The sequence below is a fragment of the Peromyscus californicus genome, unplaced genomic scaffold (assembly GCF_007827085.1).
Source record: "Peromyscus californicus insignis strain IS unplaced genomic scaffold, ASM782708v3 Scaffold_4__1_contigs__length_199733344, whole genome shotgun sequence".
In the NCBI taxonomy this organism is placed as follows: domain Eukaryota; kingdom Metazoa; phylum Chordata; class Mammalia; order Rodentia; family Cricetidae; genus Peromyscus; species Peromyscus californicus.
Genome location: NW_026294562.1, coordinates 77,768,952 through 77,794,149, shown reverse-complemented (window position 1 = coordinate 77,794,149; position 25,198 = coordinate 77,768,952). Strand labels below are relative to the sequence as shown.

At 47.9% G+C, this 25,198-nt stretch overlaps 1 protein-coding gene across 9 annotated transcripts in view; it reads left to right on the top strand.

The window, feature by feature from the left end:
• The window catches only part of Katnip (katanin interacting protein), a 174,088-nt gene that overhangs the window by 62,241 nt on the left and 86,649 nt on the right, over positions 1-25,198 (top strand). For 7 of the 9 annotated variants that reach the window (XM_052763268.1, XM_052763269.1, XM_052763270.1 and 4 more), the window contains one exon: positions 8,773-8,904. The exons of 1 other annotated variant lie outside the window; for it this stretch is intronic. In XM_052763268.1, coding sequence (XP_052619228.1) covers positions 8,773-8,904 — 132 coding nt within the window. Of the gene's footprint in view, positions 1-8,772; positions 8,905-25,198 lie in introns of those variants that run through there. One more of the 9 variants, XM_052763272.1, reaches the window with a different exon arrangement.

Genomic DNA, 25,198 nt, shown 5'->3' with positions numbered 1-25,198 from the left:
TTCTGGGGTTCCTGCCCTGCTGTGGAGTCTTCCCTCTGCCTGGGACCTCCAGGGCCCACAGGGAGTGCAGTAAGAGCAGACCCAGGCTCATTCTCGAGGGCTCATTTATCCACTTGCTTTTTATTGAATACATACTATGTGCCAGTCTTGGCCAGAGATAATGCAGGTGATCGGGACAGAACCCTACCTGGTGAACTGAGATGTCCTTTTAGGTGGCTGCTGATGTTGCTGAAACACAGCCTTCGTTTCTGAGTCCTGCCCGAGTCCCAGCACTGCCCCAGCTACACACGACCCCTCTGCTTTGCACTCACAGCACACCCAGAGCCTGGCTTTTCACATTGTCTACTCTTATTAGGGAGCAGAGGAGGCAGGTGCTTAGAAAAACTCAGGGATCTGCCCAAGGTTATGGCTAAGAAGTGCCAGAATCATGACTTAGAATCAAATCTTCGGCTCTGAGTTCTATATTCTCGCCCAACTAGACTTTCCTATGGCCCCTTACTAGCTTCCCTTGGGGATGGTTCCGGCTCGAATATGGAGGTGCTATTGTACCCAAGTGTCACTCTATGCTGTGTGTGTACTGAGGTTGAATCATGAGGTTTTAGCTCCTGTTGTATCTTTTGCATTCAGATGGCCTCAAGGACCATATACAACACAGATTGGGAGGTGTAGGCAGGGGCTCATTGTCATTATTATGGGGGAAATTGGGCATTGTGCTTCTCAGTAGACTGCAGTAAAGGTTTTCATGTGCTTGCCACCTAGCATGTCTTCACAGCAATCCAGTTGGTTAATGTGTGTCCTCATGGTGCTGCCCTAGAAATTGAGGCCCAGAAAGCCAAAAGCACTAGTCCTGGGTCACTTGACCCCTAAGTGAAGAAGCTGGGTTGGGATATGGAATGGACCTGTTGCTGCAGACGCCTTGGTCTTCATACCTGTTCTTATTGGAAACAGTTGTGCCTACTTTAGCTGGGGTCTGAAGAGCAGGCCCCCAGGACACCAGCCTGGGCGCTTGTGTCTGTCCCCAGCCATGAATGTTAATTTCTTGTTAATGAGGCCTTTCTTGCCTGCCTCACTCCACACAGCTCTTCTGCTTGTTTGGAGTGCTTCCTATTATCACAAGCCATATTTGTGTCTTAGACTGTGACTTAATGGCTGGCCCCAGAGTCCGTCCAATTTAAAAGACTTGGCCTAAGATTAATTAGCATCCCTCCCATCTCTCCTGTGGCTCTCCACTTCACAAGACTTAATCAGGGCTAATTTCCCCTTGCCTCCCAAAGCCGCTCTGCTCTAATTGCCCTTCTGCACTGCAGTAGTCAGGGGTCACTCAGTGCCTAACCAAAGGGACGGCTGTTTGAATAGAAAGCTGGCCAGGCTGGGAGTGGTGTGCACGTAGTCCTGGGGCTGGCAAGCTGGGCCAGATTGGAGGGGGGCCTCCGGCCCACAGTGCACAGCTGTCTGTCCTGGCCTGCCAGGAGAGCTGATGCCCAGGACAGCTGGGAGAGTGGGGACAGCCTCAAGGATGCCAAGACAGATCATGTTCTGTGGCATGACCAGTGTGGGATGGAGTTGAAAAGCCTGTTGCCTCCAGGACAGTGCTCAGAAATAACAGCGACCTACCCCTCTCTTCCCCTCCTTGCATCTGTTCTCCCTGTCTGAGGCAATGTGATTGGCTGTACCTCCTTTGCACACAGACCCTGAGCCATGAGGAGCTTCAGTGATGGCCGCTGATACCACCCTCAGGGTCCCAGCACCTTGGCAGAGCAGAAGTCATGTCATCACGTACATTATGTACTGTTTCTTCTACCATACTTCCTCTCCCCGCCTGGCTCTTCAGGGTGTTTGAGCTTGTAGCTCCTGGGAGTGGAAGAGAATGGGATCTGGGGTGCTTCTTTGGTGTGTGTTTTGGAGCTGGTAATGGACCTCCCTGAGCTTTACCTTTATTATTGTCACAACCTCTTGGGACTGTTAGGAAGGCTTGTGTGTGGTGTCACAGGTGGGCTCTGAGCAGTGCACTTCTTCAGCCAGGTGCCCTGGTGGCAGGAGAGGAGGCTCTGATGAGGTTAGTGCCTGCAGCCCCCTGGTGCTCATCCTCTTGGCGTGTGCCTTTTCATCTAGAAGATGGTCAGTGAAGGATACCTGCCTCAGAAGGTAGCTGATGAGGGTCCCCCAGCTAGTGTCTGTGGAGGTTCCTGCCACGCCTGGCACAGAGGTGGTGAATTGATAGTGTTGGTCATTGTTGGGATTGATGGAGGGGTTGAGGATTTCTCAGTCTGGAGGTTTCCAGGCTCTTCATTCTCACTTTTCTATTTATGTCTTTATTTTATTTGTGGGGGGAGGGGGAAGAGTGTATATGAGCAGAGGCCAGAAGGCATCAGCTGTACTCCTCTGTCACTTTTTCCTATCCCTTTGAGGCAGAATCTCTCTTTAAATGAACCCAGGATTTGTATTTTCTTAGCTAGGCTGGAACACAGCAAGTACTAGACATCCTCCTGTCTCTGCCCTCTTAGAGCTGGAGGATGCTAACACCTTTCCACCATAGTCTGCTGTGCCTTTGCTCAGGAGGCCCTTCGTGTTCCATGGTGCTGGAATCTGAACTCCAGTCCTCATGACTGCTCAGCAATCTCTCTTGACTGCTGAGTTGTCTCTTCTGCTGCCTCATTCTCATGTCTGACCTCACTTCCTCTGCTCAGTCCTGGTCATTTATGGAGCACCTTGAAGCTTTGGACCCTTAGTGCTGGGTTGTTAGCTGCAAGTGAAGCAGGCCAGCCCTGCTGGCCTGGAACTCAGGAGATAGGAGTAGGGGACAGGCCAAGACAGCAGTGACCAAGAGTAAGGCAAGTACTATGAAGAAGAGCCATGCATGCAGGAGAGACAGTGGCAGGCAGCAGAGGTACCCAGGGGCCCTGGAGCAGACCTGAGTGTGAGGATCAGTGGTCTCCTTGGAAAGACACAGCAGAGTGTGATGGAAAGGTGTGAGCCATGGTCAATGCATGGTGATGGAGAGGAGGAGCTGGGGACCTGGGTCACAGTTATATGGCCGATCACACAGGCTGAGGAGTCTTCATAGCAGACTGAGTGCAAGGGCTCTGGGAAGCACCAAGATGGGAGAAGCTGTCTTTGGAAATCTCTTGGCTGCTGTGTGCAGATAGGACCATCCTATCCACCCCCACAACTCAGGGCTTGCAGGATCTCCGAGGCTGTGTTCCTGAATCCACACAGCTCATCTCTGCCCCTCCCCACAGCCCCACTCTGTACCCTATCCTCTGGCTTCACTGACCCATTGCACCCCTCCAGGTCAGTTTCTCACTCCTGGATTGGTTGAAACTTCTAAGAGAAATTATTTGAGTGTCTCAGCTCATCTGTGTTACTCAGGCTGTGGCCTGTGGTAGTTGTGGTAGTTGGACTGTGGTAGTTGGCCTTGGTGTGGTGCTGACTGCTGCCTGAGTGGGCTATATGACTCAAGGTCACCTGTTGCTAATCCTGCCTGGCCTTGAACAGCCTGGTGGTGGGGTATGATTACAATTTATGGTCTAAAATTCTGGAGTTGGGCAGTATAGCCTTGGTGTGTCACTACAATGTTATTATTGTCACCAGGATGAGAAGCTCATTGACCGCCTCTGGATTGACATCTTCTGGCCCTAAGAAATGGAGTTAAGTGGAAAGTATCTCCAAGGTAGAAAGTGCCAGAGACAGGTCTTTGGGTCCACAGAAGATAGAGGGGACAGTCTCTGCCCTCATACTTCTGGAGTTTTAATTTTTTTTTTTTTTTTGAGACAGGGTTTCTCTGTGTAGTTTTGGTGCCTATCCTGGATCTTGCTCTGTATACCAGGCTGGCCTCAAACTCACAGAGATCCACCTGGCTCTGCCTCCTGAGTGCTGGGATTAAAGGCATGCACCACACTGCCCAGCTGAGTTTCAAATTTTTAATTCTTTATTTACTTTTAAAAAGTTTTGAAATGGGGTCTCATATAGCCTATGCTGGCCTTGAACTCACTATGTAGTTGAGGCTACCCTTGAAGTCTTGATCCTCTTTATGCACCTCCTTCATGCCGGGATTACAGGTTTGAGATTCCATGCCCTAGCTGTTTCCATCTTTTGGCTGGGCTCCTCTGTCTTTGGGGGTAGCCAGATGGAAGCTGGTGGTTAAAGTGGCAGAGTCCCAAGTAGCCAGTGGCCAGTTCTTAAAAGCTACCCTACCAGGAATGGGACCATGACCCTGTCCCAGTCTCAGGGTTTCTTTTATACTGCAGGGCCCACCACAAAGGGCCAGTGGGGTCACACTGTCACTTCTGCTGGCCGTGGCCTGGTGAACAAGGACTTGGTTATCACAGTGTAGTCTTAGCCTTGTTGACAGGCACCTCCCAAGCTGCTGCTCCCTGCTCCTGGGCTTCCTCACTTCTCATATCCCTGTCCCAGTCTGACAGTCTCACCTCTTCCTGCAGGGTCGAATTCCATTCTTGTAGGCCCAGACCAGCAAGTGGGAGCACTTTGGTCCTAGCTACTGAAACAGAAGGGCTTTCCCAGGACTACAGGCCTGAAGCTCATTTTGCCAGGAGGCTATAGAACCACCCATGATGCTCCTGTCCTTGGGGATAACCAGAGGGAGGCAGGTAGTTAAGGTAACAATGTCCCCAGTGGCCAGTTCTTAAAAGCCACCCCATCAGAAATGGGACCATGGCCCCGTCCCAGTTTCAGGGTTTCTCTTGTACTACAGAGCCCACCATAAAGGGCCAGTGGGGGTCACACCATCACTGTTGCTGATCATGGCCTGGTCAGTAGTGGGGTTTGGGGGCTCTGGAGGTTGACTGGATGAAGGCAGCAGGCTCCCAAGCCACCACCTTTCCTATGGAGCAGCCTGCTGGTGATACCCTGGCATCATCCCTGCTGGCCGTTCCCTTGCTGCTTCTGGGCCTTAGATCTCTCTGCCGCCATCAGTGGATTAAGATTTATGGCTTCCTCAGCCTTGTAATACTTGGGTAGACAGTGGCCTAATCAACAGAGCCGCCGTTTACCAAAATGCTGTCAGCTTTGATAAACGTCACTGGCTCTCGGCATTAAATCGGTAGTGAAGGGATTGGCCTTCCAGTGATTTACTGTGGGCTAGACTCTCAGGAAAGGTCTCCATAGCAGGTTTGCTGTGGGATGAAAGTGGCCTTGGCTGTCCCTCACTGCAACATCTGCTTCCTGGGTCGCTTCAGCCGTATGAGCATCTCGAGTATAGCTCACCTCTAGGTTGGGAAGCTGGGTCCCTTTGCTACCTTCTGACTCCTGACCATGTCAAGAGCTGATAAACCTGGGAAGAGCTGATCAAAGACCAGCTCCGCACCCCAGTCTGCTTTGGGGGGATCGGTAGAACCCTTCCTCCTCTAGAGGGTGCCGTTAACATATCGCACAACCCGTACAAGCATGCAGGGCATCCCCTGTGCTTGCTCTTTTTGTGTTTGACAGTACACTTCAATGCACCCTCTTAGAACACTGTATGAGGAGGTGCAGAAGACACACAAATAACTCCGGGCATGAACTGGGTGGAGTGTGGGCTGAGCTTGAAGTGAGCAGCTTTGGGAGGTTTGTGTGGAGAGGCTTTTAAATCCTCCTCCAACATAGGTACTGCAAAGGTCTGCCAGGGTCTGGGCTTGCAAGTAGGCAGGAAAGAGCAGCCACTTATAAACACCCACTCCTGGTAAAGCAGCATGCCAATCGGGGAGCCAACCTGGAGCGTCATCATCCCTCCATGCAAGGTGGAAGGTGGGAGGCCAGGAGCATGCATGTGGCTGGGGCTGGAATCTGCCAGCCTTGGTGTGGGTGGGGCCGTCCCCCAGGTTGTGGGCAGAGGAGGCTCCCCAGGCTAGGGCGGGAGAGCAGGCCAGATGGCGGCTATTTATTACCCTCTGGGCACCCACTCAGTGTTGTGAGCACTTTCTGGACCACAGAGTTAATTTCAGCACTGTTGCTTCATAACCTGCAGTGTTCACCATGGTGCTGAGTGGACTCAGGGGTGGGGCACTGGTGTCTGGAACTTAGTGCAGTGAGAGCTTCGTGAGGGCCTGCTGACTAAAGGCCTTGGGGCTGACCACAAAGCTGTGTTTGAATATTGGATATCACTGGGAAGCTCTGCTGTGCTGAGCTGCTGGGGAGGAGGCCAGGAAGTTGCTGAAGGACTGGCTTCATCTACATCCTGGCTCCTTGCTGGATGTAGAGCTCCTTCTATGGATGTGCCAACCCAGAGGCCGGCCAAGCTGCACCTCCCACTGTCACTTGCCAGCTTCCTTTCAGGCAGACCTCAATCTCCTGCCTTTCAGGAGATTTTCCTGTGCCTCAGGGTGTCAAGATAGCCCCTAGCAGCTCCTTCCTTACATACTGTCCCTGAGTCTCGTATCTCTCCTGGTCCCAGGAACTATCACTTAGTATGGTGGGCAGGAGAGGGAGGTGGTATCTGCAGCTCTGGCTTAGGTCACATGTTCCATCTTCCCCTGGTGGAGGAACTCAGTTCTACCAGAACCACCGGGATCAGTGGTTGACAGGAGTTCCCAAGAAAGAACTAAGGTGCTTTCTCCAGAGGCAAAGGACAGGACAGACAGGCAGGGTGTGTCCAGGCTTGTATGGATTTTTAGAAAAGAGGGGAGGCAAAGGTTAATACTACAGGTCCACAGGCAGCATTCAGCAGTAGCAAAGCCCTGGTCCAAGCCCTCCCCTTTCTAGAGAAAGGACCAGAAGGCTCCAAAGGGTCTTGGTGACTGGTGACTCTGGCTACCCCTTCTGACCTAAGTCTGGTCAGCCGCTTTCTTTTCTCCCATCTTCTCCTGGCCAATAGGTCCCAGTGTTAGGGTGCTGCTGAGTGGCCCAGAGGAAGAGCTTGGCATGCCTCCCTTGGCCTGGAGAGAAGAACGAAGTAGTGAAGTCTAGAAGGAAGCCATCCTCAGCTAGAGCTAGCCCTGGGCTTTGAAGCGGGAAGGGGATACAATGAGGATGTGTGGAGAACCATCCCAAGGCATTAAAAGTGGCCTGATGGTCCTTCTTGTTTCTCTGCTGGGGGACATCTTCCTTGCTCCCATAGACAGTTGCCTGTTCCATTCTCACTCTTGAGCCACACATGGACTGAAGGCAGGGAAGCAAACAAGCCCGCAGAGACACAGGAAGGGGCTTCTGTGGGCTCAGCTGGACTGGCAGGGCCCTGGCAGTGGCTCCGACTGGCTCAACAGTCACATGTGATAGAATGTGCAGGGATTAGTGTGGGAGCCTTGCATGCTGGGTGTATCAAGTAAGGTCTGAGTTTGCTAAGAGTGGCTTGAATGATGTGACAACAGATGTCACCCGTCAGCTGACTGAGTCCTTTTGTTCTACGCAGGTGGAAATCATGAGGAAGTGGGGAGTAGCTCCTAGTACTGGCAGTCTTGGGCCCAAGGGAGAACTAAGGTGCTTCTCCAGAAGGCAAAGGCAGGACAGACAGACACAGAGCCCTGACAGTCAGAGATTCCAGGTCTTAGAAGTCAGAGACAACCCTAGGTGCTCAGGTTAGAGGTTCCCTGTTCTGAGTACCAATTGCCAGTAGTTAGGCACTCAGAAGCTAGTGAGATCCTGAGCTCTATGCAGTCAGGCAGCAGCATGTGCTAAAGCTCTGCGGCCAGTCACTGTGGGATTCTCAGTGGCTACCATGGCTAGTGGTATAACTCTCAAGACCATGAGCATTTGGGGTTAGCAGCTTCCAGAAACTCTTCCAGAAACCAAGGCCTGCAGTATCTTGCCTAGCATCTTTTGTGCCTTCCACAGCCTTGGCTCACAGCCTGCTCTTTCTTCTCCATACCACACTGTCCTCAGTCATCTCCCCCACCCCCACTCTGCCCCACCCACTCTCTGGAACTCTCTAGCTGCTTTTTTTTGCCACTGGCTGCAGCTGCCACCGCCTCTGCTGGCCCTCTTTGTGTCACCAATTCAGCCCACTCTACTCAGGATAAAAACCACAAGTGGTAAAAGCTTTCTGTGTGGTCTGATGGTGCAACATCTGGGGGCAGCAGAGGAGCATCTCCTTGTAACTCCGAATGCTAGCTGAGCTGGGCATGGAGCACTCCCGTCACTCCCTTCAACTCCTACCTTTTGTTGTTCATATGGGCCCTTTGGTCCTTCTTAGCTGCTCAAGGGTGGGCTGTGTGTGTGTGGGGGGGGGTGGTATGCACACCTGCCACATGAGCACAGGGGAAGAATGGGCAATAGAATTCTGGAGTGGTCTATAGCCCCCAACACCTGCTACAGGTATGTGTTCTTCAAAGAAAGATGCAAAGAATGCTTGAAGGAAGGGAGGCTGTAGCAGGGGCAGCTTGTGTGGTCCAAAAAGCTTTTCAAGCTTTCTGTACACTTCACTTTGGCATACCTGTGGTGTGTCAGCCAGGCTTTCCCAAACACAGGGTCAGGTAGTTCACAAGGCTCTTTGGGAAAAGTCGAACACCCATAAAAATTCTACTGAAAAATAATCATTAAAATTCTGATATTTTCTACTGCACACTTTGCAAATATAAGGGAGAAACAAGCAGAGGTAGTATGACCCTGTGAAGCCGTAGCTACTGAGCTAGGCACAGTGGCCACAGTGGTAGCTCCGGTACTCGGGAGGCTGAGGCAGGAGTTTGAGGATAACCTAGACTAAAGAGACCTGATCTTTAAAAAACTAATCAAATTCCTGTCCTGCTCAGGGACAGTACCTCTTGAGTCCCATTCTTGTGGGCAGCTGTCCTTGAGCAGAATGGTATCTGTTCTCATTTCAACACTCTGAATTTCTGTGTCCAGAAATCCGTACAGATCAGAACTGAAGCTGGCCCTCGGCTCCACATTGAACCTCCTCTGGATTGTTCAGAGGATTTTGAGTCGTCTAAGGATGTGACTGGCAAGGCCAAGGATACCACTGTGGATCACACACAGGTAGGGACTGCCCTCAGCCTGCACTCCCATAAAAACGAGGTCTCGTGCTGTGCTCTTTCCAACACCTACTTTGACCATTATTCTTCCCACATCTCACACATTAAAAAAAGGCATGGTGTGTGTGTGTGTGTGTGTGTGTGTGTGTGTGTGTGTGTGTGTGTGTGTGTGAGAGAGAGAGAGAGAGAGAGAGAGAGAGAGAGACAGACAGAGAGAGAGAGAGAGACAGAGACAGAGACAGAGAGAGACAGAGACAGAGATGCAGTGAAGCACATGTAGAGGTCAAAGGACAACTTTGAGGAGTCAGTTCTTGTAGCTTGAGTTTTCCTGCTTGGCCCACAGTCAGGACAAATCTCTATCACCTGCCAGTCCCACAGCCGCTCAGACCTGACCAAGTAAACACAGAGACTTATACTGGTTACAAACTGTATGGCCGTGGCAGGCTTCTTGCTAACTGTTCTTACAGCTTAAATTAAACCATTTTCATTAATCTATACCATGCCACGTGGCTCGTGGCTTACCGGCATCTTCACATGCTGTTTGTCATCATGGCGGCTGGCAGTGTCTCTCTGACTCAGCCTTCCACTTCCCAGCTTTATTCTCCTCCTTGTCCCGCCTATACTTCCTGCCTAGCCAATGGCCAATCAGTGTTCTATTTATTGACCAATCAGAGCAACACATTTGCCATACAGAACATCCCACAGCAAGTTCTCTCCTACTGTGGGATCCTGGGATTGAACTCAGGTCATCAGGCCTGTGCAGCAAGCACTTTCGCCTGCTGAGCCATCTTGCTGCCCTTATCTCACACATTTTGTTACATATTTTGGTACATAGAGCATGGGCCACACATCTGTGTTCCTGGGTAGGTCAGCTAGCATCCAGTCACTCTAAATGGAGAAGGGGCTGAGAGGGGAGGCCAGTGTAGCAGGCTTCCTTTGGGGCCACCAATCTGCTCTCAAATCAAGACTCTGAGACTTAATGTTAATTATGAATGCTTGGCCTTAGCTTAGGTTCATTTCTTGTTAGCTCTTATAACTTAATTTAATCTGTTTCTCTTCACCTACATTTTGCCTCAAGGCTTTTACCTTCCTTTCATTCTGTATGTCCTACTCCATGCCTTGCTGGCTGGCCCTTGCCTGGCTGCCTGACCCCGGGTGTCTCCCTCTCTTTCTCCCTCCTTCTCTCCGTCTCTCCCCCTACTTATTCTCTGTGCCAACCAGCCCTACCTATCCTTCTTAGCTTAGCTATTGGCTGTTCAGCTTTTTTGTAGACCAATCAGGTGCCTTAGGCAGGCAAGGTGAAACAGTAAAACATCTTTACATAATTAAACAAATGCAGCATAAACAAAAGCAACACACCTTTCCATAATTAAACAAATGCAACATAAACAAATGTAATACATCTTAGCATAGTTAAGGTAATATTCTGCAACATAACAAATGTAACACATCTTTACATAGTTAAAGTAATAATCTGAAACATAAACAAATGTAATACACCTTTACATAGTTAAAGTAATATTCTGCAACATAAACAAATGTAACACATCTTTACATAGTTAAAGTAATAATCTGAAACATAAACAAATGTAATACACTTTTACATAGTTAAAGTAATATTCTGATCTGAAGGGGCTGAGGTCAGGCAGAGAGTGACACCCCATCTGCCTGTATGTGTGTACCTAGGCCTGTCAGGCATTCTGTATCTCAGTGACCCCGGGCAGCAGACCACCTGTGGAGCACTCAGAGGCTTGGGTATCTGCAGCTTACAGCCATGTTTGTACCACAGCTGATGGGGGTCAATGCATACTTGCTGTCCCTTCTTCAGACCACCATCCTATTTCCAGTAATAGTATGTCCCAGGCTTTCCTGCCACAAGTGTTTCCTGACAATGCATTCTTGAGCCTTGGCTTATGTTCTTAGCACCGTAGACACAGAGATCAACAAAGCACATGAAGTGTCTGTTTTTAACCAATTAATGTTCCAGGCGAGATAGAAATAGGCAGAATGAAATAAGATAATTTCAGTATCACCAAGTTCACTGGAAGAAACAGAAGAGGGAACTGGGCATGGTGGTGCACATTTATAATTGCACTGCTCAGAGACAGAGCAGGAAGGCCCTGAGCAAGGCCAGCCTGGGCTACATAGGGAAACCTTTTCTAAAATAATCATAACAAAAGTAAATGAAATCAGAAGAGGGAGATGGACAACATGATGTTGGCTGGACAAGAGCACATAGGCAGGCAGCAATGTGAAGAGTATCCCAGGCAGGGAACTGCCTGTGCAGTTGGCAGGAGGCTGGGCTTCAAGGAGCATGATGCCAACACTATGTGAATAGGAGAGCATGGAGTGAGTGGAGACATTGAATAAGGAGACAGCAGGGTGGGCTAGAAGGTGCATAGTGGGCCTTGGCTAGAGAGTGGAAATGGAATTGGAAAGTGGAAGTTGCTCTAAGGCAGTGGTTCTCAACCTATGGGTCATGACCCCTTTGGGGGGTTGAAGGACCTTTTCACTGGGGTCACATATCAGATATTTACATTACAGTTCACAACAGTAGCAAAACTACAGTTATGATATAGCAATGAAAATAATTTTATGGTTGGGGGTCACCACAACTTGAGGAGCTGTGTTTATTAAAGGGTTGCAGCATTAGGAAGGTTTGGAACTACTGTTCTAAGGGGACAAGCTTTGTAATTAAAGTGAATGAATGCGGAGGCTGGGGAGATGGCTCAGCGGTTAAGAGCACTGGCTGCTCTTCCAGAGGGCCTGAGTTCAAGTCCCAGCAACCACATGGTGGCTCACAACCATCTGTAATGAGATCTGGTGCCCTCTACTGGCTTGCAGGCATACATGCAGGCAGAACACTGTATACATAATAAATAAATATTTAAACAGGAAAAAAAAAGCATGAATACATATTCTCTCCATGTTACATAGAAACAAAATTCTGAGGCGATTTCAGGTGAAAGTCAAGTTGCTCAGCTGTGGGCCCTGCCTGAAGATTCATAGCTTCAGCCAGGGCCTTCACCTTCTGTGACTTCTGTGGTTGAAATTCGAGTGACAGAAAGAGAAAGGATCTGGTCTGGGAGGACTGTCCAGGAGCCCACTCTGACCTCTGTTCTGTGTTTGCAGTTCCTTGTTTGCTCAAAGGGCGACACAGGGAAGGAGCTGGGACCCTGCTTCCTCCTGTGCTGCCTGGACACTTGCACACATTGCACACGTGGAGTTGTTTTCTTTTTCTTTCTTCTAATATTTGTGAGTGTGTGTGTGTGTGCGTGTGTGTGTGTGTGTGTGTGTGTGTGTGTGTGTGTACGTGTGTGCATGTGTACATGTGTGCGTGCTGAGGCTCATATGGGAGGTCAGAAGTCAACATTATGGACTCGGTTCTCTTCTCCCCTTTACATGGGTTCTGGGTGATGAACTCAGGTCATCAGACTTGCCCAACCAGCACTTTTACCCATGGAGCCTTCTCCAACGTTTCTCCTCGTCTGCCCTTCTCCTCGTTTTTAATGTAGTCCCAGCCAGCCTCAACGCCAAGATCCTTCTACTAGAACCACCACACCTGGCTCACCATTTGCTTCTGAATCCACCAACAGTCCCCTGCTTCGGAACAGTCTGTACAAAAGAAACCTTCATTTTCTTTCAGCTGGATCCTCGCCACATTCAGTCTGTTATAATCTACCCCCACACCATGTTCCAGAGTGCTGTGTGCCCTGTGAGCTGGAGACCATAGTTGTTTGCCCATGGGGAAGCACCTGGCACCTTCTGTTAAATAGATACCTTGTTCCTCTTTGGCAAGCTCCAGCACCCTGCACACTGGACAGCAGAGTCCCTCCCAGGCTTCTCCTGCCCTCAGCATTAGCAGCATTCCTCAGTGCACATGCTCAGTTGTAGCCCCTGCTTCTCTGCCAGCACTTCATGTTCCCCACTGTGAGCACCTGATTATATTTCTTTCTTGCCTTTCCCCCGACATCTTGAGAGGGCTCTCCTTAAGGCTTCACAGTCAATTTCCCCTTGGAGTTATTTCCCTGCGAAAGGAGAGAGAGAGAGAAACAGTGGCGTACTTGCCTGCCACCACAGAAAGAAGCATTGAGAGATGCCATCTGCACAGGGACAGAGAAACTCAGGGCCTGGCTAAATATACCCAGCTTGGCACGAAGCAAGGGAGGCCTGAGCTGGAGCAGAAAGAACCCTCCTCTTCATAGAGGCTTTGCACCTCACCTTTGCTGTTGGAACATGCCAGCCTTTTGCCTTCCATCACATCCTGTGAACTCCAGTTTCTTGGTAGCTTTGAGTTCACAGCCTGGAATGCTGGAGGCGTGCTTCGTCAGCCCCCAGTGCTGCCTTACATGGTACTGTGGGAAGACTGAATTAGCAGTTGACACTGATGTAATCAGGAGATTCCGTGTGGTTATTAGGGATTTCATTACTGTAAGAACAATCAGATGTTGGTTTGGTTTGGTTTGGTTTGATTTTCTGAAACAAGGTTTCTCTGTGTAGCCCTGGCTGTCCTGGAAGTCACTTTGTAGACCAGGCTAGCCTCAAATTCACAGAGATCTGCCTGCCTTTGCCTCCCCAGTGTTGGGATTAAAGGTGTGTGCCACCACAGCCCACCCCATAATAAAAAATGTAAAACCCAAATATAAAAGCATATAGTGTGTCAGGAGGCGATGGGGCTTGTAGAAACAGCAGAGCAGAGATTCTGTTAAATACTAAGGCATGGCCTCTGATGAGGCAGTAATGAAGTGGGACCCTCAGGAGTGTGAGGGAGTGAGCCTGTGGAGCAGTGTCCCAGGCGAAGGGAGCAGCAGAGAATGCCACGGCCCTGCAGTGAGGAGGGAGGAAGGAAGTGGGGGGGTTTGAAAGAGCAGCTGTGAGTCAGGATGGTAGGTCTAGGGGACTGTGATAGAGACAGGATTTTCCTTAGGTTGGACAAGTAGCCTTCACAGGGTTCTGAGCAGTTTTCCAATTCTGATAAACAGAGGATAACTTTCTAGAGAGTTCAAGCCCAGTGTCTAGACCCATGGTATGTGTGCTGCCATGGGTGACTCAGTCTCCATTTGAGGAGGTGGCTTCTTTAGGAATCAAGAATGAACCCAAAATGTCTAATAATAGACAGAAAAATTAAAGTTTAAATTTAAAATTTTTTATTTATTATTATTTGTGTTGGGGGAGCACATGAGTGCTACTGTACATACATGTAGAGGTCAGAGGACAGCTTTAAGGAGTCAGTTCTCTCCTTCAACTGTGGGACCTAAGGACAGAACACAGGTTGTCTGGCTTGCACCAGGCCATGCGCCATCTCTCCACCCCAAAAGTCTCTCTAGAACCCTGCTGTCCTGTGCATGCCTGTCCAGATTGCATATAGATGCCCTGCCCATTGTATGGGGTGGGAGTGCCTCTCACTCTCGGGAGAGACACTTCCCAATTTAGTGATCACCAGACCTTGTTATAATAGCCACATGAAGGAATAATCACTGGGACAGCTTCCAGAAGGCCTTCACGGCTTTTCTTTCCGTTGCGCGTGTATTAGTGTCATTTCTGTTGCTATGATAAAGTACCCTGACAAAGAGCAGTTTAAGGGAGAGAGGGTTGTTTTAGCTTAGACTTTTGGGTCACAGACTGTCATAGCAGGGGTGTCAAGGTGGCAGGAACTTGAAGCAGCAAGTCTCATTATATTCACAATCGAGAGCAGAGAGCAATGAATGAATTCCTGCATGTTAGTACTCAGCTGTCTTTTTCCACCTTACACAGTTGACGATCTCTTGCCTAGGGAATGGTGCTACCCACAGTGAGTAGTTCTTCCCATTTCAATTAATGCAATCAAGACATGTCCACAGGCCAGCTTGATCTAGACACTAGATCGTTGAGACACTCCCCAGGTGATTCTAGGTTGTGTCCACATCACAGTAAGGTAGAAATTTACACTCACAGTTATAGCCTAGTGTCTTATTACTTCCACATGCTGACATCTAAAGGCTGCTGTTGGCCAGGCATCCCCAGAGGAGCCTGCCCCACCACATCAGAAGCTATAGCAGGTCCCTTCAACAGTGAGACTTAAAAAGTGAGGGCTGGCTTACCGGGAAGATATGTTGCATGGGTATTTCTGTTGGGAACTCTAGATAATACAACCTTTGAGCAAGTACCTTATTTTGTTTGTTTTTATTTATTAGTTTTTGGTGGTATGCAGGGGTGAACAAAGGCCCTGCATATGTTAGAAAAACACCTTCCTGAGCTATATTCCCAGCCCTTTTTTTCACATTTAAATTTTAAGACAGGGCCTTGACAGGTTGGCTTTGAACTCACTCTGTAGCTGAACAGGCCTTTGCCTTGCAATTCTCCTGCCTCAGTCTTCCAAGTAGCTAGGCTTGTCTCCCATACTTTTTATTGCTAATTTAGCAGAAGTGGGTTTGTCATCCATCCTATTTGATAACCCCACATTTTTTAACTCCATAGTACAGCATGGCTCTCTTTCCACACTGGTAACTTACTCACACAGTAGCTTAGAGCACTGCTTGGGGAGTAATGGCTTGGCCACCACGTATTGGCTGTATCTTCAGTGGTTTTGACAGATGGAAAGCGTGTGCTCAGATCAGCTGTGGGAGTGAGAGCAGAAGGTAGTGGTTAGGAGAGGCAGGAGTGGGGGGGCAGCAGAAGAGCGAGACCCCCACACATTCAGACAGGTGCTGGTGCTGTGCAGGATCTCCGTGCTTAGGCCTAGGCTGCCAGTTCTCCCGCCAGCTCCGAGCCCTGTCCTTTGATTTCTCCCTTCTGCACACAGGGACATCCCTATGCTCCCTGCAGCACGGACAAAGACAGGATTCTCTTAACGATTCATGATGCAGGGGTAAGATGGACTTTGAGCATTCACAGCAGAGCTCCTGAGTGACTCTGGAAATGACCCAGATGAGTGGCAGGACTGCATTAGCATAAAAGCCCCCATAGGCTGTGGAGGGCCTTCAGTGGGTGAAGTGCTTGCTGCACAAGCGTGAGGCTCTGAGTTCAGGTCCCCGGTGCCCAGGTGAAAAGTGAGGCATGGCATGCTCGTTTGTAACCCAGCGCAGCTGGGAATGGCAGTGAGAAATGCCAAAACCAAATGAGGACCAACAGCCCGAATGGAGGGCTGCTGCTCTGTGAGGAGCTGTACAGAGTCCTGAAAACCGTCAGAGGCACGAGAGACAAGGGAAGGCGAGAAATGCCCCAGGTTGACGAAAAGACCTGCACCACACTGTGTGCAGGGAGGTCCTGGGCCAGGGAGGGACCCCTGAGTTTGGGGAGAAATTCAGTAATTGCCAAATTTGAAGAATAATAAATGATGATATATATGTCACAATATTGGATTGATGTTAAATTTCCTGAGTTTGATTTTTTTTTTAAACTGTGGTCTTCTCAAAAAGCATCCTTTTTTTTTCTTTTTTTACTTTTTTAAATAAATATTTATTTATTTTCATTTTATGTGTATGGGTATTTTGCCTGCATGTGTGACTGCACCATGCATGCTTTGTGCCTGTGAGGCTAGAAGAGGGTGTTGGATTCCCTGGAACTGGAGTTAAATAGTCGTGAGCGTGTGAGCCACTATGTGGGTGCTTGGAATGGAACCCAGGTCCTCTGGAAGAGCAACCAGTGCTCTTAACCACTGAGCCTTTTCTCCAGCCCCTCAGAAAACATTCTTATTCCTTGAAGACACGTGTAGAATGTAGAAGACAGAAGAGAGGGTCACAATGTTACAAAGGCAACAAAGTAAAGCCTGTACTTAATGTGGGTGGCAGAATAACAGTTGGTGAATGTAGGCGGAAGAGATCTGGGTGCCCATTGTACTAGTTTGATAAATTGTGGATTTTACATTTTTCAGAATAAGTTTTAAAAAATTAAACAGCTAGGGCTGGGAAGATTGCTCAGTGGGTAGCGCACTTGCCACTCAAGCATTGAGGACCTGAGTTAGAATTCCCAGAACAAATATAAAGCCAGTTGAGGAAGCCAGTGCTCCTACTGGGATGGAGGCAGACACAGGAGACTCCCAGAAGCTCCTCAGTTAGCCTAGCTGCAGTCTCAAACAGGTGTGAGGCAATGACCCAAGGTTGCCCTCTACCTAGCCCTCCCTATCCATACTGTGGCAAAAACCACCACCCACCCCACCCCCAACACACACACACACACACACACACACACACACACACACACACACACACACACCGGCTTGCTCTGCTTTGTCAGAACCAAGTCCCAATGAAGGATGATGGAAGTAAGAAGACAGACAGGAGCACAGTGGCATCCCATCCAAGTCCTTTCTGTCCCCATTGTGATGTCCACTACTGTCCTGAAAGGGGGGGGGGCACTGAAAGGAGCGCCTGAGTTCCTCCCCAGTGAGACGCAAAGTCTACAGTTAGTTCCAAATCAAGAGTAAACAATGAGCAAAGCCACTGGTTCCCTGGGCCTGCCCACTGAGATGGGTTCTGATCCTGGCTTGGGCTCAGATCCCCTTTCTACAGCCCCCAACAAGGCTGTAATTGCAGCACTCCTGGAGAGCACACTTCTAAGGAGACAGTGTGATGTGTACAGGTCATGATGATAGTGATTGAAAATTCTGTTGGAACTTAATTTGTAAGATAACATAATTTGCATGCAGGGCATAGCCCAGGATCTCGTGGTGCTTGGGAACTTAGCCTACAGATCAGAATCCACCTCAAAAGGAAGGAGTGTGCTTTGAGATACTCTGTGGCACAGATATGGCAATTATAAAAGACAAAAATATTTAAAACCATAGTTAAAAGGCTGAAAATTGTCAACATTTAAAACTTATTTACATTTGTTATTTACTTATTTGGGGTGTGTGTGTGTGTGTGTGTGTGTGTGTGTGTGTGTGTGTGTGTGTGTGTGTAATGAGGACAACTTTGGGGAATTGGTTCTGTCCTTCTGCCTGGTGTGTTCTGGGAATTAAACTCAGGTCAGGCTTGTGCCACAAGTGCCTTTACCCACTGGACCATCTCGTTGATCTCAAATTGTCAACTATTTTCCCCTCTAAAAATTTATTTTAAATTAGGTATATGTACGTGAGCCTGTTTGTAGGTATGTGCATGTGAGTACAGGTACCCATGGAGCCTAAAGGCATTTGCTCACCCCAAAGCTGGAGGTACAGTTGCCTTTGAGCTCAGGGAGCCAAATTCAGATCTTCTGGAAGAACAGTAATACATGCTCTTAACCACTGAGCTGTCTCTCCAGTCTCTAAAATGATCAACTCTTAAGAGAAACCAAGACACAAGGAAAGAGAGAAGTGCAAATAGGTTATGTTAGTCAGGGTTATTATTGCTGTGGTGAAATACCATGACCAAAAGCAACTTGGGGAGAAAAGCGTTTATTTGTCTTACGTATGGAGTCACAGTTCATTGAGGGGATGCCAAGGCAGGAACTCAAACCAGGTGGGAACCCAGAGGCAGGAGTTGATGCAGAGACCATGGAGGAATGCTGCTTACTGGCTTGCTCCCCCACCCCCATCCCCTGCTTGCTCAGCCTGCTTTCTTACAGAACCCACTGACAACCACCAGCCCAGGGGTGGCCCCACCCACACTGGGCTGGGTCCAACACACTTCAATTACTAATAAGAAAATGCCCTATAGGTCTGCCCTATAGCCAGATTTTATGGAGGAACTTTCTCAACTGAGGTCCCTCCTCTCAGATGACCTTGGCTTATGTCCTTGACATAAACCTAGCCAGCACATGGGTTGAGCAATAATGCCAAGGTCTTAGAGATTTCAAAGCAGTTTCATGTACTTGTTTGTTAGGATAGGATATGACTGTATAGCCCAACTGGCTTCAAACTTCAATTCTCCTACTTCAGCCTTCAGAGCACTGGGATGACCTGTATGTCTGTGCTGGATAGTTTTGTGTCAATATGACACAAGCTAAAGTCATCTGAGAGGAGGGAACCTCAATTAAGAAAATACTTCCATAAGATTTGGCTGTAGGCAAGCCTGTAGGGCATTTTCTTAATTAGTCATTGATAGGGGAGGGCCAACCCAAGGTGAATGGTACCATCCCTAGGCTGGTGGTTATCCTGGGTTCTATAAGAAAGGAGGCTGCGCAAGCCAGTAAGCAGCATTCCTCCATGGCTTCTGCATCAGCTCGTGCCTCCAGGTTTCTGCCCAGTTTGAGTTCCTGACTTGACTTCTCTTGGTGACGGACTGTCATCTGGAAGTGAAGCTGAAATAAACCCTTTCCTCCCCAAGTTGCCTTCATCATGGTGTTTCATCACAGCAACAGAAACCTTAACTAAAACAGTGTCCTACCATCACCTAGCTTCAGTAAGTCTTAAAGATGGAACCTCTAGCTGGGAGGGAGATTATGTCTCGGTTCTGATTGGTCCAGGCAGGTTGGCAAGCTGTTTTTATAAGAGGGATGTGGAAACCTTGTCCCCAAAAGATTTGTGTGAGTGTGAGTGTGTGTGTGTGTGTGTGTGTGTGTGTGTAGGGGAGAGGGTGTTTTGCATGAAGAGCCCAAAAGAACAGAAGGTTTTAGATCCCCTGGAACTGGAGTTATATAGGTAGTTATGAGCTGCTATGTGGATGCTGGGAACCGAACCTCAGTCCTCTGCAAGAGCATAAGGGCTCTTAACTGCTGAACCATCTCTCCAGCTCCTGGGATCTGATAACTTAAAGAATATACACAAGTGAGTTTTCAGAGAGGGCTGGGGAAAGGGAAAACAAGGTAGTTCTTGGGAGAGGGAGGGAGTGGAGGTGTGACTGTGGTGACTCTCTGTGAGACAGTAATGTTGTACTTGATGAAAACTCCATGTTGAACATAAATACAAGATGTAGCAGTTCTTGGCTTGGCAGACTTCAGTGTGGTCCGAGAAGGAAGCTTGGCTGGTACAAGGTCAAAGCTGAATTAAACATTATGGGTTGTGGTGCTGATGGTAAGGCACATGCTTAGTACACATGAGGCCTGGGTTCAATGACAGCCCAAAATAATTATCTTCACATAAAATGATTCACTTTTGTTGTTTGGCCTTCTGAGACAGGCTGGCATTGAACTTAAGATCATTCTGTGTCAGCCTCCAAGTGCTAGGATAATAGATACATTTTGTTTTCTGCACTTTTGTCACATTCAAAACATAATTCAGCGGGCAGTGTGGTGCACACCTTTAATCCCATCACTGGGAAGGCAGAGGCAGGCGGAGCTCTGAGTTAGAGGTCAGCCTGGTCTTCAAAACAGATGCCAGGACTGTTACACAGAGAAACCCTATCTCGAAAAACCACAAAATAAAACAAACAAAAACCATAAATCAGACCAGAAGGTGGGGTGGGCGGTGGGTGGTGGGTGGACAAAGCCAACAAGATGGAGTTGGGTAGAAAAGACCTGTTTAGTTAAGACCTGAAAAAAAAAGTGCTGAAATCCAGCTGAGGAGGAGGAGCCACAGCCATGGGTGAGCAGAGCAGCCTCAGCGCCCCAGGCCTTCCGCTGTGATCATCACTGTTGTTGTTTGGCTCTTAATTGGAAGACTTGTGTTTTCTGAAAATGCACATGAAGCTTTCCCTGGTCTGTCTCTACTCCATGTTGGGTGTCATGACAATTCAGCCATGTCTCCTGTTTCCCTGAGGCCCAACAGCACATGATGGAGACCCACCAAGCCTAGGAGAGTAGTCCTGCTGTAAACCTTTTGAAGGGCCTTGGCTGAGTCACCTTCTCTGGAGCTCCATTTCCTTTTCCAGCAGGAAGGAATGGATTAAGTATTTCCTCTTCCTGCTGTCTCTGAACTTGAGGCTCCTAGGTTGTAGAAGAACACCTCATATTCCAAACTTTCTATCAGCAGAGAAGGCATGCTATTCGAGGGGCATGGCTCACCCTGGCAGTCGTCCTATAGGTCACTGGCAGGTAGACACACCTCCCACTCCCAGACCTCAGCTCTGTCTTCTTGCCCAGTATACTTTTGGACTTTATTGGGTTTTGCTTTTTGATTTTTTCAAACAGAGCCTCACCATGTAATTCTAACTGTCCTGGAACTCATTGTGTAGACCAGGCTGGCCTCAAACTCACAGAGGTTGGTCCTCCTGCCTATTCTCCTGAGTGCTGAGATTAAAGGTGTGTGCATGCCCAGCTGTGTTTTTGGACTTTAGAAAACTGCCTGGCCTAGTTAGTATGCAAACAAGTCTTTGTTAAGCAAGGGAACCGAATAATTGAGTAATTGGGTCAGTGAGAGGAAGAAGGGTACGGCACAAGTGTTCACAAGGCACACTGCCACATTGCCTGCCACATTGCCGCATCACCTTGGTGTAATTACGGGGACGATATTTTCTAAGCCCTGAATAAGGACACCTAAAATGGTAAGGAGGGGCCAGCAAATGGCCCAGCAGTAGAGGCAACTGCCTGAGTGTAAGTCCTGGGACCTAAATGGTAGAGGGCAAGAACTGACTCATGCATTGTGACCTCCACATACATGCCATGCTATGTGTGTATCCCTCACTCCCCACATGTACACAAATGGATGAATAAATGTAATGAACTTTGTTTTAAAAACTTGAAAGAAATTTTTGTCCTACTTAGCATAGACAGTGGGGAATTGGGATAGGTGTTCTAATTTAAAGTCTGTTTTAAATCATGTGACTCTAAATCAAGGCATGGAAGAAGTAGAGGGACTGCCAAGGACAGCCATAGTTAGCCATCACCATAAAATGTGAGGCCCTATGGAGTTAAGCTTTCTCTGGTTTTAATTGAAGCCAGGTAGCTGATGAGAGGTATGTTTAATTTTGTAAAATTTTTATTTTTGTGTGTATGGGTGTTTTGCCTGCATGTTATATCTGTGCAACACCCTCAGAGACTAGAAGAGGGTATTGGATCCCCTGGAACTGGAGTTCTAAACAATTGTGAGCAGCCATGTGGGTGCTGGGAATTGAACCTAGGGTCCTCCGAAAGAGCAGCCAGTGCTCTTAATCACTGAGCCACTGCTCCAACCCCAGATACCTTCCTTTTTTAATGTTGATGATTAATTCATAGTTTCCCATACTCCAAACAAAACATAGCTAGTGGCCAAATTTGGCCCCTGTAACGCCAACTTCTAACTTCCATTTTAGACTGAAAACTTGATAGTCTGGTGAAAGAGGAGGACTTTCTCCTTCCGACTAGTACTAGAATTAGCCTCTGTGCTACCCAGGACCATTAAGGCAGCCAGAGATGCCCAGCCAGCCAGCTCAGAATGAAGCACAGACTGGCCCATGGTCTTAGCAGGCCATGAGCCAGTGGGCCAGCCGCAGGAGGCCAGCAGAGCAGGGCTGGTGCAGTGCTGAGCATGAATGATACATGCACGTGCACACAATGCTGAGCTGGCACTAATGGAGCATCCAGAAGGGGCCACGTGGCCACCCAGCACCCCATACAGGCTTATGCAAATGAAGCTGCCAGATGGAATGTGGCTCACTAAAGCAGCTTTTCCAATTTACCAACAATAAAGAGTGACCTCCCAGTCAATAACAGTATAAATGGTCTGGCTTATGCCTCACATGTATAGCCTATTTAGAATTTCTTAAGTATTTTGCATTCTTTTCTGTCATTTTATGTAACTGTTAATGCATAAGTGCTTTCTCACTAAGAAGATTCAAACAATCTAGAAGTAAGCCTGAAAAAGGCTCTCTGCTTTTAGCTGGATTGAGCTGGATTGAGCTGGATTGAGCCCTGTGTACCCCACTCAGTCATCTAGCTGTTTGCTCATTTATTTCTATTTCATGTCATTTTAGCCTTTACTTCTTCCTTCCCTAAACATTTTGGTTTATTTAGTGGTTCAAGCTCCCTGCCCCTACTCCTGTTACCCACAAGTTCGTTGTTCACCCACCCTCAGCCTTATCTCAGCCACTGCTCTGCTGCTGTGAAGCATCACCGTGACTGGGCCAAGCATTTAACTGGGGGCTAACCCACAGTTTCAGAGGGTTGCTCCATTATCATCACGGCAGGGAGCATGGCGGCATGCACAGCCCTGGAGTAGTAGCTAAGAGCAACATTCTGGTCCACAGGCTAAGAGAGAGTGTGACACTGGGCCAGGCTTGTGCTTTTGAAAACCCAAGTGTGTCAGTGACACACTTCAGCTACTGCAACAAGGCCACACTTTGCAATCCTTCTCAAACAGTGCTACTCCCTGGTGACTAAGCACTCAAATCTATGAGCCTGTGGGGGCCATTCTCATTCAAACCACCACAGCCCTGGTTTCTAGGAAACAGGCTGAGTTACCCTCTAGGCATAGCTCTGTCTTCATCCCACACACCTCACCGTAGTGCTGCTGTTGCTGCTGCTGTCATTTGTTTCTGAAAACTTAGGGTTTTACAGGGGTGTTCCTCTTCTCAATTTTAAAGGTTTTCTAGACATTCTGAGTAAGTAGATTTTATTTTTCTAATTTTGCCTTTCATGTTAATCTCTAATTGGCTGCATTAGTGTCCTGGTTTGGAAGTTACTGAGGTCTGATTTATAGCCACCAATTCATATATATCAAATATCAAATATCCTCTTTGATATTTCAAAAGAATAACTATTCTCTTTTTGGTGTAAAGTTCTCAATATATCTATTAAATTCAATTATGTTATGTGGTAATTTGAATGAGAATGTTCCCCATAGGCTCACGTATTTGAACATTTAGTCCCAGTTGGTGGCACTGTCTGGGAAGACTGTTGAAGAAAGTATGTCACTAGAGGTGGATTTTGAGAGTTTAAAGACTTGTGTGATTCCTAGCGCGTTCTCTCTCTGTCTCTGTCTCTCTGTCTCTGTCTCTCTCTGTCTTTCTCTGCTTCATGTTAGTGGTCAAGATGTGAGCTCTCAGCTAGCTGTTCCAGCTGTTATGCTGCCGGCCGCCATACCTCTCTGCCACAATGGTCATGAACTCTTATTCCTCTGGAACCTTAACCCAAATAAACCTTTCCTTTGAAGTTGTCTTGGTCATGGTGCTTTCTCACAGCAATAGAAAATGATTACTGCAGATTGTCAATAGTGTCATTTAACTTGCTAAGTCTTAAAAGTCTAGTCTTCAACTGCCCACATCAGAACATCCAGAGTGTTATTAAAAATGCAAGCTCTGAGCCTGCTCCTCAAAACCAAGTAAAAAGCTCGGTGTCACCACTAGGGAGGCAGAGGCAAGAAGACCTGTGAGGCTTCCTGGCCAGCCAGGCTAATCAGTGAGCTCCAGGTTCAGTGAGAGAGCCTGCTCAGAAGGGAAGGTGGAGAGTGATTAAGGAAGATGCTCAGAACTGACCCCAGACCTACCCACCTGCACATGTGCACACAAGTCCACATATCCTCTCTCCACTTCCCCATTCTCATCTCACATACCTAGAGATCCAGAGTACAATCTGGAGGAGGATGAAGTTTGTTCGTGGTGCTGAGGTTGGACTCAGGGCCTCAAGCACACAAGGCAAGCACTCCACTGCTCAGCTGCAGCCCCAGCCCAACATTTGCATCTTGAATAAACCTTCCTAAGAATGCTCATTAACCAGCTCCTGCCATAAATCTCTGCTTTTGGTTTGTTTCATCAGGCTGATTTTCACGGATGTGTCCATTTTCTTACATCTCTTTAGCTTTGCATTGTCTGTTAAATTCTTATCCTTTTGTCTATGGTGGTGTCAAGATGATTCTTCATGGAATGGACCTTCTATATGAATACATCAGTGTCAGTGTCTTTGCCCATTAAAGGTCAGTAAGAGGACTTGAGAGATGGCTCATTAGTTAAGAGCATTGACTGCTCTTGTGGAAGACCTGGGCTCAATTACCAACACTCACATGGCAGCTCACAACTGTCTGTAACTCCAGTCCCAGGGGATCTAATGCCACCTTCTGGCTTCCACTGGCACTGCACACATGTGGTGCACAGACATATATGCAGGCAAACACCCATACATTTAAACATTTAAAAATGAAGAAAACCAGAGTAGTTGAGGCTGCTCCATCTGAATGTTTATCCTCTGGATCTTGATTTGGACAATATTATCTAGACCTCTCCACCCAGTAGATTTTGTGTGGTGCTTTTCTTTTTTGTCTTTGGGGCACCGTATTCTTATAAAGTCACTTGGCATGATTTCTAGCATACTTAATTAGTCACCCTTTGGTGCTCTTCCTGACTTAATTTATCTTTCTAGAAATGTTAATGGTAAAATTAAAAGTTGTAAGATTGCTAGCTGCTTCTTTTTCATGGTTGAGTTCCCTATGCGTCTCTATGGGGATGACAGTCTCCCAGCTTCTGAAGTCAGCTTCCAACTCACCTGTCGATCTCTCTTTTCTTGGGTATTAGTTCTTTCTTAAATTAAATTAATCCAGTTTGGTGCCTGTCTTG